A 17034-nucleotide genomic window follows, 5' to 3' on the forward strand; every position below is an offset into this window, starting at 1 on the left:
GAATTATGCATGCGCCCGAGCGCTTGCCGTCTGCTGGAGGAGTTACATCAGATAAGAGTCATGACTGTGTTACCGCTGCATCAACTCTTGTTTCCCTGGTTCTGGGTTGTTGTTTTTTTGTGTCTTTTTTTGTTGTTGTTTTGCATCTGCACTTAGGCAGAACCGGCAGTGTGCCTCCGTAGGTGCATGGGTCTTGATTTCCCAAAGCAACAGACACCATGCCACGGCTACGATAACAGCACTTACAGGCAGGCCAGCATGATAAAGAAAATTCAGCATAAATCAAAATGCTGCACCAGGCTGGAAATATTAGAGAGGAGGCTGTCCTCAGTGGCTAGACATCTGCCTGAATGAAAAGTAGAGAGGAGGAACTAAGACAGTGAAATATAGAAAATGCTGCATTTTATCACATTAGCATCCACCAACATACTGCAGAATAATGGGAGTGGAAATGGGAGCGGTAGATTACCCAGCAATGAGGCAGTAGCCAGCTTGTATGGTCATTTATATTATAGAGATGTCAAAAATGCATAATGGACTGGAAAACAGGGAGGGAGGTAGTAAGACACTTGTAATTGAAGAGTCCTGCTGGAGTCTGTGACCTTTAGATTCACCTTTGAGTATCAATAGAGCCAGTAGATAGCAGACAATGAGTAGAGCATCTGTCTAGTTTCATCAAAGGCTGCAGTGTTTAAGAATGGCTGAGTCAGACTCTGGAATTAAAACAAAACCTCTCTCTTTTATAACCTTGATCTGTTAGGCACAAAAATTAAAGAGCAGTCAGGAAATGTACAAGGTACAAAATACAATGCCCCTTTTGACTACATTAGCAGGGCATAAAAAATGTTGATTGCTGATGCTGTATGGTCCTTGATCATCCTTAGTCCTTAGTCCTGTAGTCCTTCATTATATGCACCAGTGCCTGTTTTTCAGCATAAGAGAAAATCCATGTTGGATATCAGATAAGCAGAGAACAGGATAGGTATCAGGCACAGCAACTATCATGATCCCAGAGTATCATCATCCCTTCTTCACAGAGAGAGAGAAATCCACACATGACCTTGTTTTTATTTTCTCCTCAAATCTGGAACGCTAAGGCATTTTTGCAGTGGATACAAACATACAACACAGAGTGGGACTGTAGATAGTCTCTGATTGGCGCTAGGGCTCTGGAGCAGAGGTCTCCAGACCTGTTTTTGGTTTTTGCTTTTGGATTTGCATGGAGATTCATCAAGGCTTTGCCAGCAAATTTCTACATCACTGTTTTTTTGTTCTTGTTAAATTCCACCACCCACAGGCATTGATTGGACTTTAATACTGGGGCAGCCTGGATGTACTGTCACTCACTGGGAAAGAGAAAACACCACACACATTTCTCCAAACTCACTGGCTCTATCATGCTATATCTCTAGTCCTGGCTGCTCCTACTACCTTCCTTGGTGATAATCATCACTGTTCTGTTTGGTATTTCTTTATCTGTTCCTCCAAAACATCACCTGATGTTCCTCTCGTGACTACTGTTCTTCTACTGGCCACCCCCCCCCCCCCCCCCCCCCCCCAAAACATCCCTTGAGATTTCCTCTCTTGGCTGTTCCCCTACTGGCTGCCCCCCCACCCCCAGCTGTCTCACCATCGCTGGCCTGGAGGCTGCAGCAGAGACCTATGGCCAGGTGCGCTCGGGGCAGGAACTCCGCCGCGCCATCTCCCATGGCAACCACTGTCTGCGCCAGGGCCTCACCCTCCTCCAGCTGCCAGACAGACATAGAGACAGACAGACAGACAAACAGGGAGAGATAAAACGCTGGAATCAACAGCAGCAGGGACCCTACTGTAGGGTAGGATGCAGTGTTGTAGGACTTTTCAGTTCAGACTCCTCCGTCTGAGGCCGACCTGAAGGGAGTCACCTTGACGAGACTGGGCACTGCCGTCCCCGCAAGTACGCCCTATGTGAAACAACTGGATTACGGTCTGCCTTTTAAACCAGGCCAGAGAAGCAGCAGGACACTATTTCTGTCTGCCGCTCTCTCTGCAGAGTACCAGCGCTGCATTCCAGAGCCTGCAGTGGCCTCCCACAACTGGGGGATGTTCAGAACTTATTTTTCAGCTTCAGCTGCTGTTTGACACCGGAGCGATCAGCCTTGCAGTTGGTCACCCCATCCCGCCACATGTCATAACATGTATTGGATTGGGTTTTTAGGATTTCGCTTCATCACTCAAATCATAACAAAAGCATTAAACATCGACTATATGCACTGTCAGAGCGCACCAGCTGCTCCAAAATGTTCCCCCGACCCCAAACCTGCCGCGTAATCAGCCCTTGCCATTATGCCGCTGAGCTGGCGCGCTGCGTTTTTGTTTTTCTCTGTTTCCCGAACGCGCCGCATCAGCGCTGGCCTGAATAGCGCGGCTTTGTGTAATGCAACTTTTCATAGCCATTAGCCCCCGCTGTGATTAAGATCTGCGAGCGGGGGGGGGGGGGGCGGGCGAGGGGTGCCGTGCCCCCTGCCTCCCTCGGCCTAAGCTCCTTATCCTCCGCGGCCGACATTATCTCCATCTCCCCGCTTAGGCTTTGCCGCTCACTCCTTCCCTCCACCAGCTGTGTTTACGGTCCCTGCCTATCCAGTCCCCGCGGCGATCGTAATCTCCAGCTATTGTCCCCCTGTAATCCACGGCCCGCCTCCACGCGTGCGCCTGCGTATGTGGGTTGCGGTGTGCCATGGGGGGAGTGTTCCTGTTTCAGGGGGCGCTGGGTGGTCTCCACTGTGAGAGCGTGCACGTGTCCGAGTGTTTCTGTGTGCGTCTTTGTGTGTGCGCGTGTGTGTGCGCGCGGGTGCCACTCACCCAGTGGAGCTGTCCTATGCACACCTTAGCCGCCAGCAGGGGGATGGTGGGGTCTTCGGGCCTCATCTTGGCGCACTCTTTCAGCACAGACACGGCGCCTGAACCCTGCCACGTGGAGACGAGACACAGCGTCACCACAGCACAGAGCGGCAAGGCAAAAGGAGAGGCAAAGCCAGCACTGAACTGAACAGAACTGCAGTGGAACAGGAAGCTACCTTCCACTGCTGGAGTTGCAGGAACCAATATGGTGATGAGTGGAGTCATGTCAATCAAAAGCACACAATGTCTCCTATTTCTTACACGTACCATGAATAAAACTTGGATTATAGTACCAATGTCAATGTATTGGTGTTTCTCCATTGCAGTTAGTGAGACATTGGCAAGTCGCTGTGCATTTAGACCCATGTTGGTTTCTGCAACATATATCCCACCCATCAAGCACTAAGAGCTCAACAGTGTGGCGATACAGGAAGAAGAGAGACAGACGGGGAAGACAATGAGAGACAGCAGGCACAGCAACACAGAGAGATGAACATTGACTTTACATGTGCTGTCCCACCCCAGCTGAAAACAGGGACAGACAATTTGTGGTGTAGTGGACAGAAGGAAGGATCATGAGGCCATACGATCAGAGGGTCACAAGACCAAACCTCTGGTGTGACACTGCTGGTGTACATCCTTGGGCAGGGTACATCTATTTCTCCAGCAAAGCACAAGCTTTAAAGTGCACAGCTTGCACACCCTCATCCCTCAGCTTCTAGTGGTAGCATACTGTTCCTGTTGTCATTTCATGCATACAAACAGACAGACAGACCAAATAAAATTCAAAATTCCTTGAGGCAAAGGTGAAAGGCCTGCTGTCTAAATGGAATAAAGAATTTTAAAACTGTAATCTGTAAGCAATAAAAGTCAGACAGAAGCACATACTGTAGAAATCCTTGCAGAGACATCAACACACTACCAACTCAGTTGGTATGAATTTTAAGTCACTATGAGGGATGATAGTATGGGGCATAAGTGATTGGCTTGAGGTCCAAGGAAGGGCTTGCACCTTGCCGTGGACTGATGGGGTGGGGGAGGAATGCCGTGGACAGCTGACACAAAAAGGAACTGGTGAGTGGCACAAGTTTGTTGATTGCATAGGGATAGTCTAAAAATTCTCATCCTGAATCTTCGTTTTTAGCCCACTGTGCCTTAACACCTAAGCACCGAACGTTATGCACTTCCCTTTTCAACAAGCACAAAAAAAACCCTGCGACCGATTAGCATACATGAATCAGCCTTTTTTACATCAGCTATTTCCATCCTTGTCCTCAGAGAGCGCTGTGTGCGAGAACAGAAGGTGCACTACCGAACGGGCCCACGCTGGTGTGCCTGCGCGGTCCGCACGCATACACCCGGTGCACGCAGCGTGGAGCGAGCCGCCACCACTCCACGTCCATCCGTGAGTCCCTCCGCCCGTCTCTTTGCCCGTCCCTCTTTCCCTCCGCCCTTTTTGCACATCGGCGCTAATTATACAGAGAAGTAGGCTGCCGTCCTAGTTCAGCGTGCACTCACTCGCTCGCAAGTGGGTGGCCTCGTTTGCACCGCATGTTAAAAACTCTTGGTCTCAGCCCGACGGGGGGGGGGGGGGGGGGCACGGTAGCGCTGCAGTGCAGTATGCCAGAGAGAGGGAGGGAGGGAGGGGGACGGAGGGGGTCCTGTGCTTTTGCAGGTACTGCGAGGGGGCGTTATTACTTAACTGTTCTGTCCTCCTTGAATCAGCTGTTTTCTAAGCACAGAGTGCGAGCCGCGCCTGTTTGAATCTCCAGAGGGGCGGCCTGTCCCCATGTGCCACACGTTTAGTTAATTATTTTACCAGTAGCCAGCACGGTAAACACTGTGCCGGTTTGATTTCACAGGGGCGTTTGCTTTCTGAAACATCCGTCTCCTACTGGCAGACGTTTCTCCCTAAGCTCCACTAAACCGCTAATTTTGAACTGTGGGAGCACCGCGGAGGTGCTAAACCGACACTGCAGTTAATAGCCCCGGAATGAATTTGGTTCTATAATAAGTCTGAGAGGGGGCGTGTGACTGGTTTAGAGGTGAACATGGGCACCTGTCCTGACCGGACGACTGGCTGGATTTCCTGCTCCCAAATCCATGACGATGCCATTACAAGGTCCTCAAGCTCCTATCTCTCTATCTCTCCTTGTGCTGCCAGGAGACAAGCGTGTTTTTTTTGTACACAGTCGCTTAGCAACGAAGAACAGGTTCACCAAGGAAACCGACAGACTGTTTCCCCTTGATTACATCATCGCCCTGAAAATCCATGACTCGCTGGTGAGATGTGCAGCCCTAATACCCTGTTCCCAGACCCCCGTCTGGTATTACTCTGCTGGGCTTCCAAACCTGCTATCCCATCGTCTTATAAAGCGGGGCTGTAACAGAAAGACCGTAGTCTGGGTCTGACGTCTCTGCCAAGACTGTGTCAGCGGTCGTCTGACAAAGTCAGCATTAGCTAGACAGCTGTTCTCACCCTATGCGGCAATCAAGGCTTAAACCACTTCCACGTTTCTCCTAATAAAACACATCGTGAAGACCCAGCTCCCTTCAGCCACTTAAACAAGTAATCAATTTTTCTAGCTGTTTGCATGAGCCTCACTGCTGTTTCAGCAAAACTGCAAGGAGAATTTGGCATTAACAGCCCCACCCCTGGTCTCCCCCACACCGCATGTGTCTGAATCAGCAGTCTCCGTGGCGACCTCCTACAGGCGACCCCTGACCTCCAGACTAAAAGAGCCTATCATGGTGAGGAAAGGAGCTCAGGGCTGGCACCTGATTGGTAGCTGACATGAATTACTGTGGTCTCTCCATGACTGCTGATGGCCGGGCTCGCTGGGGCCTGAGTACAGTTATATCAGTGTAAGACAAGGACATTCAGAGAGGGCACTGCACAATGATTCTGTCACAGTTGTTCAGACGGCAGGCTGGACTGTGGCATAACATAATGTTTATTTTCGATTGTACCACGATCCACATTTTTGGCTGCCCTGTACTGCTGCAGTAACACACATACACACACATGCATCCACACACAAACACACACACACACGTACACATACATACACATATTAACACACATATACTGTATGTGCAGTCACTCACATATGCACACACTCAATCACCAGTCCCTTGAATAGCAGATGAACTGATGGCACCAGGGAAGTCCTACTGCCTTATACGGACAGCACTATTTCTACCAATCCAAGGTGTCACTTTATCGCTCACTCCATACACAGATCACTTTTCAGTCTGGGCTCTGAGACCTCGCCCTTGTCAGAAGACTCCAGAACGTTCCGCTGTCAGGCCACCTGTCTCGTTCACCGCAGTCAGAGGTGAGGTCAAACTCCGAGCTGACAGCATGCCTCCAAAAGACGTTGCAGGCTTTAAATACCAAGAAGCCCCTCAGGCTGCCAGCCCAGAATGTTCTCACAATTGTTAACACATTGCTGGCAATGTCACAGCAACATTGTGAAAACGTTATGAGCTAAGAGGGCTAACAGACACACAGACAGCATAGGAAGCTTGGCGGTTGGACAGATGGAATAGCAGGGGCTGAAGAAATGGACTACCTTAACTACAGAACCAGGCCTCACCTTCCCACATGCCATGAGCGACAGGCCCAGCTGGTACCAGAGGTGAAATTCGTTAAAGGAGAACTTCATGGCCCGCTCCAGACACTTCAGGAAACACAGACACAGAAAGACAAGGCTCATTCACATTTCTGCATTTCAGCACTACAGTTTCCCAAGACTGAAAATGGTAATGAGTTAACTTTTCCCAGTGTCCCAGCACACATCTAAATGAAAAGGTGTAACAGGCCCATGACCCAAACACACACACACACACACACACTGTAAAGAAAGTTAGGTCAAAGGTTAAAGATCAAAGGTTAAAGGTTAAGCTGAACATAAAACCAACATGGTTACGGCTATATCTACTGTTTGACCTTGACACCTATGACACTTGAACATGAACAGAAGGCCATTAGTAGGGGAGTCGCGGCGCTGCAGCGGAATGACGCCCTCATTAGATTAGCAGAGAAAAGACAGACAGTGACAGGGAGTGAGTGATTAAGCACAGACAAATCAAGCAATGAGGGGAGCCTCGGACTGGTGTGCGCACACAGGTGTGAATTTGAGCGTGACAGGCGGATGTGTCAGAGAGCTGGTGTCACCCCGTCCTTGTCTCTCGTGCCTTTTGGTTCACCTGGATCTGCTAGCCGAAGCCATGCCCATTCTGGCACACCTGGGCAACAGGGGGAGCCAACCTGAGGAAGGGGGAGGAGAGGAAGAGAGAAGGAAGAGCAGGGGTGAGAGCAGAGAGGGAATGGGACGGTCAGAGAGACAACGCTGATAGCAAGAGTCAAAGAAGGAAAGAGACAGAGGGACAGTGAGAGTGAGGTTCTGAGAAGAGGGGGGTAAGAGAGAACGGCGGTGCCCTCTCACTGAGAGCAGCAGAGAAGCAGCCTGGGCCTGAGCCCATAAAGGAGCCACAGCACAGCATGACCAGCAAACAGCAGGGGCGTGCAGGTGAGCTGTGTCAGACAAACAGCAGGGGGCGCTGTCTCTGTTCGCCAAGCACTGGGCAATAATCAGCTATGTGTGATTACAAGCGATGTAACTTATCCTTGGTCATAACGAATAGAGTACACAGCAGTACCGCAGAGAGTGCTTTCAGGAAACTAGCAGGGTTATATCTGCCAACCCTGCACTTTTCTCCATAATGCTCTTGCATATGTTCAGGGCTATGAGACAGTGAGGAACCGATAATGGGTGGGTGGAGCAGCCATGTGTCGTCAGCGATTGGAATGAATAGTATTTGTCAATGTCTATTTGCTATGAGCAGATGAGTGACATATGGTAGCTCTACACATCATGGAGTTCAAGAGGCCTCATTAACCCATCATAACATACAGTACATCCTTTCTTGTGTTGGCAAAGTAAACTTCAAGTTGGGATGAGTCAAAAAAGCAACAGCTGGAAGAAGGTCTGTTCAAAACAGCACCATTTTGATGGGGTGCTGAAATTTCCACCAAATTTAAACTGACATGATGTAAATAAATAGACAATGTCCCACAGGTTTGTCCCTACATTGTATGTGTTCTGTCCATATTCTGTTTTTGATCACTCCTTTACCCCCTCAGTTAAATTCAGCGCCCTCCTCTTCCCCACCTACGCTTCACTCCCACTCTATCCCTCCGCCTCTCTCTCAGTCCATACCCCTCCACAGCCCCCTCCTTCTCCGCCTCTCCCTCACCTCAGAGAGCATGCCGTACTGCCCCCTCCTGGCCATGCCGATGCTCAGCAGGTCATAGACGGAGGTGGCATCCTGCAGGCTGGCCTCCCGGGCCTCCTCGTGGTCAGGCGTGCGGCTGATCACTGCGTCTCCGCTGGCCTGCAGGGGGAGACGCGGAGCACAGGCATACTGGATGAGACACTGGTGGACACTGAAACCGAGGACCGCATAACTGCCCCGCCGGTCTGCAAAGCCGGGGTCTCTAACTCACTGAAATGTGTCTGCAGCAACTGCAGTGACGGTCCTGCCCTTTAGGAGTAGAGCTGCCTTGTGCAGACAGACAGCATGACATGACAGTTCACTTAACACCTACTGAATCTGCCATTTCTAACATTTCTGAGAAATAGAGTGTCACAGGTAGAGTCTGAATCTGGCATTTCTAACTCTAATTCTGGAAAAACAGGTATATTCTTCACCACAGGCAAACTTTAAACATGCCCTTAACTCAAAAAGGATAAATGTAAATGAACTCATAAAGACTTCAGTCTGACACCTCTGAGGTGCAAGGACAGAGAGAAACAGCCTGCTGGAGGGACAAGGATAGAGGGATGGGGAGAAGGGGAAAGAAAGAGTGGTGACAATAGCAATAGATATACATGAAAGGGGAGACAGCCAGAATAGATAGAATAGAGAGAAAAGGGACAAGGAGAAAGAGGAAGAGAAACAAAGAGAGAGGGAGGGATGGAGAGATAGAGAGGGCCTCACCATGGACTCACTGATCAGCAGCAGCAGTATGGCCTCCTCCACAACGTCCTGCGGACAGAAGGAGCTGCTGGGGGGGGGGGGAGACAGGAAACAGGAGCAGGAAGTGATGTAGTACGCAGGTCAGTGAGCCTGATATCACCTGCAGAGCCAGGAGAGTCTCATATATCACCTGCGAGCCGGGAACTGGACCCTGACAGAGCACCTGTGTCATCACACTCCATTGCAGTGTCTGGTGGCCAGCTTCAAAGCACCTTTCTTTCTCCCTCCCCCTCTCTTTCTCTTCCTCTTCCTCCCTTTCTTCACATCGTAATATTTAATTCTGTCAAGTTATAATATTATTATTTTCTGACCTTTTCTTTTCTCCTTTCTTTCTTTCATCTCTCTTTCTTCCTTCCATGCTGTCTATCTCTCTTCTCTCCATATCTCTGCCTCTCTCGCTTGCTCTATTTTTCTCTCTTTCTGCATGACTCCATTTTCATTCCTATCCACACTCTCTCTAATCTCTTTCTGTTTTGGTCTCTCTATCACTTTGCAGTCCAGAACCACCGCTACTGTAAAAGGTCATCAACAAAACACATCTTGTCAGGGAGCTGAAATGTTTCACCAGGGGAAAGTTTTGCTCTCCTGGGAGTCTGCCTGGTCAGTACGCATTCTTTGTCTCTGTTATCGTGTTTTATCCCCATCGGAGGGACAGAGATGGCACTCAAAGAGGCCACTAACCCCACCCACCCCCCCACCACCCCATACCACAACCCCCGGGATTCGCCAGTTATCTCTTCAGAGCAGAGCAGCATGCAGCATCACAGCAGGGTCAAAGGTCAGCCCCACCGCAGCACTGGTGAGGCTGTGATTCACCTCCCTGTTGCAAAGCTGATGCATTCAGCCACTGTGCAGAAAAACGGCTGCGTGTCTCTGCAAGGCCTCGCGGGGCTCCATCATGTGTACACAAACCAGCCGCCAGCGCTGCCTGTTTCCTTGGCTGCAGGTCCCATTCCCACACGGGGCCACTGCTGTTCCACCTTTGAGGAAGCTATTTAACTCAACCGAGTAAATCAGTGCATAATTGAATAACAAGAGTCATGTAACATGCCCTAGATCACAAGAGCATCTGGCAAGCAGGTATAAGACAATAATCATCATCATCATCATCATTGTGGTCATCATTGTAACACGGCAGACAGCAGGGGTCTTTGAGCAAGCAGAAGCAGATACACTATTCAGGTGGGTCTGGAACCTGCTGTCCATCAGGGTAGGCAGTCTGAACAACAGGGGCTTAATCGCCCCTACTACAGTGCACAGTTTGTGTATGAATAGATTGTATGTGTATGTGATTTTGAACAAACAAAACACTTTCAATTACGCCATATGCTAAATTACAGATACTGTCAGTGAGAGGTAGGGAAGACAACTTCCATTTATTAACATTTATTACCCATAGCAACAATACTGTTTTTTGGTCCTGACAAGTGACATGTTGTCTGGCAATCCCTTCAGTTACATTCAAATGAATTTCCATATATACAAAGAGAACTGCACTCCGCTATTCAGTTTGATTATGTATTATATTCAATGATTATAGTTAATAATGAAAAATGGGCAAAATATACTTTCCGGTTGTCAGTTTAACAAAATGCTATTTTATCATATTGTGATTTCCAGGAATTTTAGAGTACCTGGTATATACCAGGAGGGCACCTGCTGTTTACTGAGTGAAAGTGAAATCAAACCAAGTGAAGCATATGCACACAGCATTTACAAGTGCTTCTGCCATGCTGCTGCCTCGGTCAATTACAGACATGTGTCACAGCGAACATTAGGACAGGGAGTCCTCACTGCGCTGTGTGTGGTAGACTGCTTTGGAGAACATGTGTCCCCCTCAAATGTGTTTCAGTTTAAATTCTCTTAAATTACTCCTGAAAACAATAACAAGGAGCAGCAATGTGGTGTAGTGGTAAGGAGCATGTCTCAAAATCATGAGGCTGCTGGTTCGATTACCTACTGGGGCACTGCTGTTGTACCCTTGGGCAAGGTACTTAACCCATAATTGTCTCAAGAAAATTGTATACTGTGTGAATTACTCTGAGTAACATCATCTGCTAAAATTTAGCATAGTATAATAGTATAATAGTATGATAGTAATAACTAGGCCTGTACGTTCAGGAATGCTCCAAAATGCCATTTCTCTGAAATCACAAAAAACACTCTCACTTTTAAGAAATCTTAATGTAGAAAATGCTTGTTAATGCATTTCTAGAAATGCTATCCTCACAGGAAGGTGTTATGATTAGCTACTCTTCCCAGCTCCGAATGAATGTTTCATAATGAGCACAGAGAGCAGCTCTCATGCTGTCTGACTCAGACACCCCGTGGAAACCTGCAGCAGCAGTGCACAAAATCTTTCGTATTTTTTGGTTGCTCGGGGAAACCGGGCCACTGTACGTGTCAACCGCCTGCCTCAAAGGAGAACATGCCGCTTGGCACCGACGGTCGCCTGTTCGCGTCCCGGTCGAGGTCAGGCCGTTCCGAGTCTGTGGACATTTCGTGTGACCTCAGCTTCCATGGAAAGAGGACAGCGCACCTGAGGTTCCACTTATCTAAATGTGTCTCAATGTGGGCGAACAGAGGATGGGGGGGTGGCATCTGCTCTGCTATAATCTTCTCATTCTCAGTTTTTATGTCACGGTGTTTCTCTGAGGTTACTCTGCTCTGCTGCAACATCATTCTCTAGGCCTGCACTGTGCAGACACATACCTGCATGGGGACATGCAGACAAATTCAGCAGCAGTCTGCAGACCTCCCTCCCCCTACGTGAAATTCTGCAAAATAATACGCAGTGCCAGCTTCTCCTGTTAACGTGATTAACTTTGCATTAACTTCACTGAGCAAGCAAAATTACGTACATAATGCGGAGTAAATGTAAGTTTACACCTAGGAGTAATCTACGGAAATAAAGTTTTGCAGGATATTTTGCCATGCCAGTTTTTCCCATTAATGGCAATTAAAAAAAAAAAGCGATGAAAAAAAGCCCATGAGGAGGAAGCAGAATACAAAGGATGGGAGGAGAGGACAAGCAGGAGTCGGGGGGGGCAGTGGCCCACCTGTCGGTGCTGTAGAACTGGGGCGGTCTGGAGGACGGGTAGACGGCGTCTTTGGGGGCCGCCGCGCCCTCTCTGTGCAGCCAGGCCAGAGGCGGGGGGGACAGGGGGTCCCAGTAGCTGTCCTCGCTCACAGAGCTGAGCAGCACCTCCGCCAGCCTCCGCGCGGCCGCCTGCACAGCACAGAACAGGGCTGTCAGAGCTGGACAGCACACTCACGCTGCACACAGCAACAGCCACAACACCTGATCAGCACACTACGGAGCTAGAACAGCAACTTGTCAAGCCTTCACCTGGAAAAGACAGGTCCATTTTTTTTGCCAAAATGAAAAACCAGTGTACAGTTCTCAGCCACTATAATGTCTCTGGTCACAGTATAAATGGTGGGAATTTGATCTGTGAAGCAGTTAGATGTGATTGCGGGAGAGGATGATGGGAGTGTGTTGGGAGTGGGGTAACGCGTGGAGGGTGTTGCATGATGGCCGGATTGCTCAGTGCCACATTAGCTTTCTCCCTGAACCTACCAGCTGCCCTGCAACCCACATTTCTCATCTCCTCATCGTACGCCACCTCCTGACACAATCGGCTCCCTGACTCCCCTTGCTGGTGGAATCGCCTATGAGCCGCCGTGCGCGTTCAACCCAAGACTACAGTGGAAACAGCGGGACAGGGAGAAAATAAGTAAATTAAACATTTCTCTGTGGCCGTCCATAACCCATTCAGCCATGATTAGATCAGCACTGAGACCCCTTGGGATGACAGTGGAAATGCTGGTCTGTCCACCTTCTGTTCCCTCCACGGCCACTTAATGGCCGGGGTGGGCTGTTTGATTTCCTTTCCACTCAGCTTGGAGCTGAGCTGGCTCACGGGTTCGAGTCATTAACGAACCAATAAATCAGATTACCCTGGAAACCAGATCCACAGACCCTTTTTCCACCAACACAAACTCGCAATCAGGGAGCACAGAAAGGCAGAGTCTAAGACCAATCAGACGAAGGACCCTGAGAAAGAGCTCTCCCTTGAATAGGTGGATTTTACTGCAATTCTAGACATGTTTTTTTTCTGGTCAATATAATGAGCAATTAACTGAGTTCTCCAGTTTTCCGCCTCTCTTGGTTTCACTTTTTTTGAACTATGTTTCCAAAATAGCTCACATCTCCTCTGACAGTTTTGTTGATGAGACAGCTGCAGAGCAACGCTTTAACAACGTTCCCCTGACGTTACTGCCGCAGCCCATTTACAGCGTTTCCCACTCTGCCGCTCTCAGCTCCCCTCTTCCTGTTTAGAGTGCTCCCCAGGCAGCAATTTGTGCTGCCAGCGTGAGTACAAGATCACAGGGAACAGAAGCAGCCATGCAGTGGCTGCCTTTGTAGTCAAACACACCCGACTGTAATATACTGTAACCTAGTGGTGATTTAAGGATAAGTGCGGTATAGTGGAATTCTGCTCTACTGGTCCTCATCCTGGCAGCAGTGGAGATCTGGCAGAGCTCTGACATTCTGCTGCAGGAAGGCAGATAACAAGGGGCTCACAGCAGACCTGCGAAACATGAATGTAACCATGCACGTGCACGTGTGCACGTGTGCATATGTGCCTGTGAGTGTGTGTGCATATGTGCACGTGCATGTGTGCATATGTGCCCGTGTGCGTGTGCACGTGTGCACGTGCATGTGTGCCTGTGTGCATGCGTGTGTGCAAGCCTGAGGGGACAGGGGTTCACAATGTGTCAGCAGTTGGATCATGTGGTGCGTGTGTGCATATGTATACGTGTACAGATCCAGGTTCCCCTGTGAGTACTGGTAAAATAGAATTCTCCCCCCTCAGCCCCAGTACTGCCCCTGCCTGTCACCCACCAGCTCCATAACAGACCTGCTGCCCCAGCTCTGGTGCAGGCGCTCTCTCCTCGGAGAGAAAGAGCTGCAGCCCAAATCAATGAAGGCCCTTGCATAATCATGAGCGGCTCCACCAAAGCTCTGTTGCTAGGCAACCACATCCCAGCAGGAGCTGCATTGCGACATGGAGTTGGGGAAAACTCAATCTCAAGTTCCCACTTCGCCCCCTCTGTCAAACAAGTGTGTGTGTGTGTGTGTGTGTGTGTGTGTGTGTGTGTAAGCATGTGTGTTTACGTGCATTATTAGCGCAACCGTTTGTGAGTGTGCGCATGTATGAGTGTGTGTTACTGTGTGTCAGTCTGTGTATGGCTGTATGCTGCGCCCTTCCCCACATGCTAGAGTGGGCAGTCTGGGAGGTGCAGTCCCTCTGCAACACGGTGTCTGCACTCCGCAACCCCCCCCCCCCTCCCTCTACACCAGACATGGAGCTCGCTGGGTGGCGCCCCCCGGCGTCAGAGAGATGGATCGCGCGCAGACAGGCACTGGCATGCGGCACAGGTGTGACTTACTGCCACCCGGCCCAGTTCTGCTGAGTCACACTGCGAGAGAGAAAGACAGAGTCTGCGGCACTGAAGACATCTTCCTTGACAGCGGCAGAGAGCCACGGGGGGCCTTCCAGGGAACTGTCATTGCAGTCCCACACGCAATCGCAGGGGCAAAAGACAGACCCTCGGCCCGTCTGTACAGATGCTGACCGTGCCTCTGCTGTTCCAGCTGTGACTGATGTGATTCCCCGGTGATCAGTTTACAACCTCAGTGAAGCCCTTTCACCGAACCCTGCTGCAGCGAGCCTGTGAGAGGACTGTTGCAATTGGCCGGGTTCAGCATGAGTGAAAGAGGTACCCGACACCCACTCACCTTTCTGAAGCTCTGGGACCCCCGAGAGTCCACTGCCCTCAGGACCCTGCGCAGCTGGTGGGCACCCTGTGCCAGGTGACTGGCAGAGAGAGACACACACACACACAGGAGAGAGAGGCAGGTGAGACAGAGACCCAGAGACATAGGTGAGAAATAGGGAGACAAAAATGATAAAGACAGAAAGAGAGAGACATGTGAGACAGAAACAGGGGGATAGTGGCTGAGAAAGAGAGGCAAGACTAAGGCAAGAGAGGCAGAGACAGCTGGATACAGAGGTAGAGGAAGTTTAAAAAGATAGTGGGGAGACAAATATTGCATATGGGGGAGACACAAAGGGAGTGAGAGAGAGGGGAGACAATGCAAGTGATAAACCGGAATACAATGATAGAGCTGAGAACCTTAAGAGGTACGTGAAACAGATAAAGGAAAGAGACGCAGACGCTGAAGGCAAGAGTGAGACAGTAAAAAACTTGACAAATTGCAGTGACATCATTTAGACAATGACAAGTGAGAAAGGAGATAAAGTGTCTCCATTTTCTGACACTTCATCAATCAGTTAACAATGACAGCAATGGAGAAGCTTTTGCTTTTTTTTTTGCTCTCTAAGGCGGGTGACAGTTTGTGTCTACAACATCTCAGAGCACTTATCTCTGGGAAAAGAGAGACGTGACAGATGACCATGACCCATCATAACCGTACATAACAAGAGACCTTCCCCTGTGTGTAGTGCTGTTGCTCTGACAGTGAGAAATGACATGTGAGATAAGTGCTGTTTTAGCTCTGTGTGTTAGACTGTACTGACACCTGGTGTCCACAGAGAGTATTACCACACACATTTCCTGTAGTTCAACAAAAGCAGACAGTACATAAATGTCGACTATCAAATGCCTACACAGAAATCACAAATGAGTAAGAATGACAATATGTTTGGAAAAGCTGGAAAGATGCTAGGCCCCACGGGGTTGTCAGATCCTCTTGAGGAACACACCGCATAGACTTACCCTTTGTGCAGTAGTGACAGGTATGCACTCTGTAATGCAGCCTGTTGGAAGAAGCTTAGTTCAAACTCCGCTGGTGCTGATGATATGCTGGTCTTTGCCCCTTTCTGTGGTACGCTGATCGTCTGCCACACCAACCAACCAGAGAACAGAGTTACCAACAGACAGTGGATTAACTAAATGCCAGTAACAAATGAACCAATCCAAGAACAGGATTTCCTAAAAGTGTAACATCCACAGTGGAGGGTTACCAGCATCCAACACAACAAGATAGAAGGATTAGCAATACCAAACAGACACCAGATCCATGAAGAACCAATCTGAGAGAGAGACAGCTAGTGACACATGAGGCAGACAGCGCTCCTCTTCCTAAACAAGCGACTTTGCAATTGAAATCTTTGTAATAATTTCAAAATTTCATGATTTCATAATTTCAACATTCTAACATTCAACGGTTCAACCTGTGGTCAAGGGTGGTCCCGTTTGCACAATGCAAGCACAGACATTCCAAGCATAATTCCCTTATCCCTTGTGGGCTGGCCCCAATTGAGGAGGTAGGTGACAAACAGCTAAAAAAAGCAATAAAACGTAATTATCTCTGCCTGAAACAAGCCAGAGCTTACAAGGCACACGGAGTTGTTTGGTAAGCTTTCTGGTAATGTAAACATGGGCCGTGGCCTAATCTACAGGAGGCGCACCCCTCACTCACTCCTCCCTTGATCTGAATAATACAGTATTTGGTGTGGTGGTTCACTGGCATCACAGAGTCCATGCTTTACTAGGTGAAAGATGGAGAGCTGGCTGGAGCAAAGGGCATCTCATTTGAGACACGCCTGGCAGCATCTGCACACCCACATTTACCATCAGAGAAGGCCTCTGACACAGAGCTCTTTACTCAGACCCAGAAGACGGCTGTGTGGTGGTAAGCAAGCTGGCAAGCACGTGAAGCTGTATGTCGTCATGCCAAAACCTACCTTCCAACCTAAAATAGTGGATCGTGATACAGCAATACTCTTCCACTATAACACATATATATATATATATATATATATATATATATATATATATATTTAACATATGTACACAGGGCAGGAGGAAGAAGCTGGAAACTCCTCTTTAAGGAGAAGTGTGATGTGAAGTGATTGTCTGAATCCTTCCTCCTCATACTCAGTGCAGACAGGCCTTGTAAATCACTACGGCAAGAACGGAGTTCTTTTCCCTTCCTCTGTACCCCACTCCTAACAACACTTCCAGGATAAATCCATGAACATTTCCAGTTTTGCACTATTTGCCCTACCCTCCTTA

At 49.0% G+C, this 17034-nt stretch overlaps 1 protein-coding gene across 1 annotated transcript in view; it reads right to left on the minus strand.

Moving 5' to 3' along the window:
* ttc7a (tetratricopeptide repeat domain 7A) overlaps positions 1-17034 on the minus strand; it is a 68340-nt gene that overhangs the window by 42413 nt on the left and 8893 nt on the right. The window contains exons 5-12 of the mRNA XM_036546599.1: positions 15733-15854; positions 14732-14810; positions 11985-12154; positions 8887-8950; positions 8143-8280; positions 6480-6563; positions 2842-2946; positions 1631-1748 (exon numbers count right to left, since the gene is read on the minus strand). Coding sequence (XP_036402492.1) covers positions 1631-1748; positions 2842-2946; positions 6480-6563; positions 8143-8280; positions 8887-8950; positions 11985-12154; positions 14732-14810; positions 15733-15854 — 880 coding nt within the window. The remainder of the gene's footprint in view (positions 1-1630; positions 1749-2841; positions 2947-6479; positions 6564-8142; positions 8281-8886; positions 8951-11984; positions 12155-14731; positions 14811-15732; positions 15855-17034) is intronic.

The sequence above is a fragment of the Megalops cyprinoides genome, chromosome 15 (assembly GCF_013368585.1).
Source record: "Megalops cyprinoides isolate fMegCyp1 chromosome 15, fMegCyp1.pri, whole genome shotgun sequence".
Taxonomy (NCBI): domain Eukaryota; kingdom Metazoa; phylum Chordata; class Actinopteri; order Elopiformes; family Megalopidae; genus Megalops; species Megalops cyprinoides.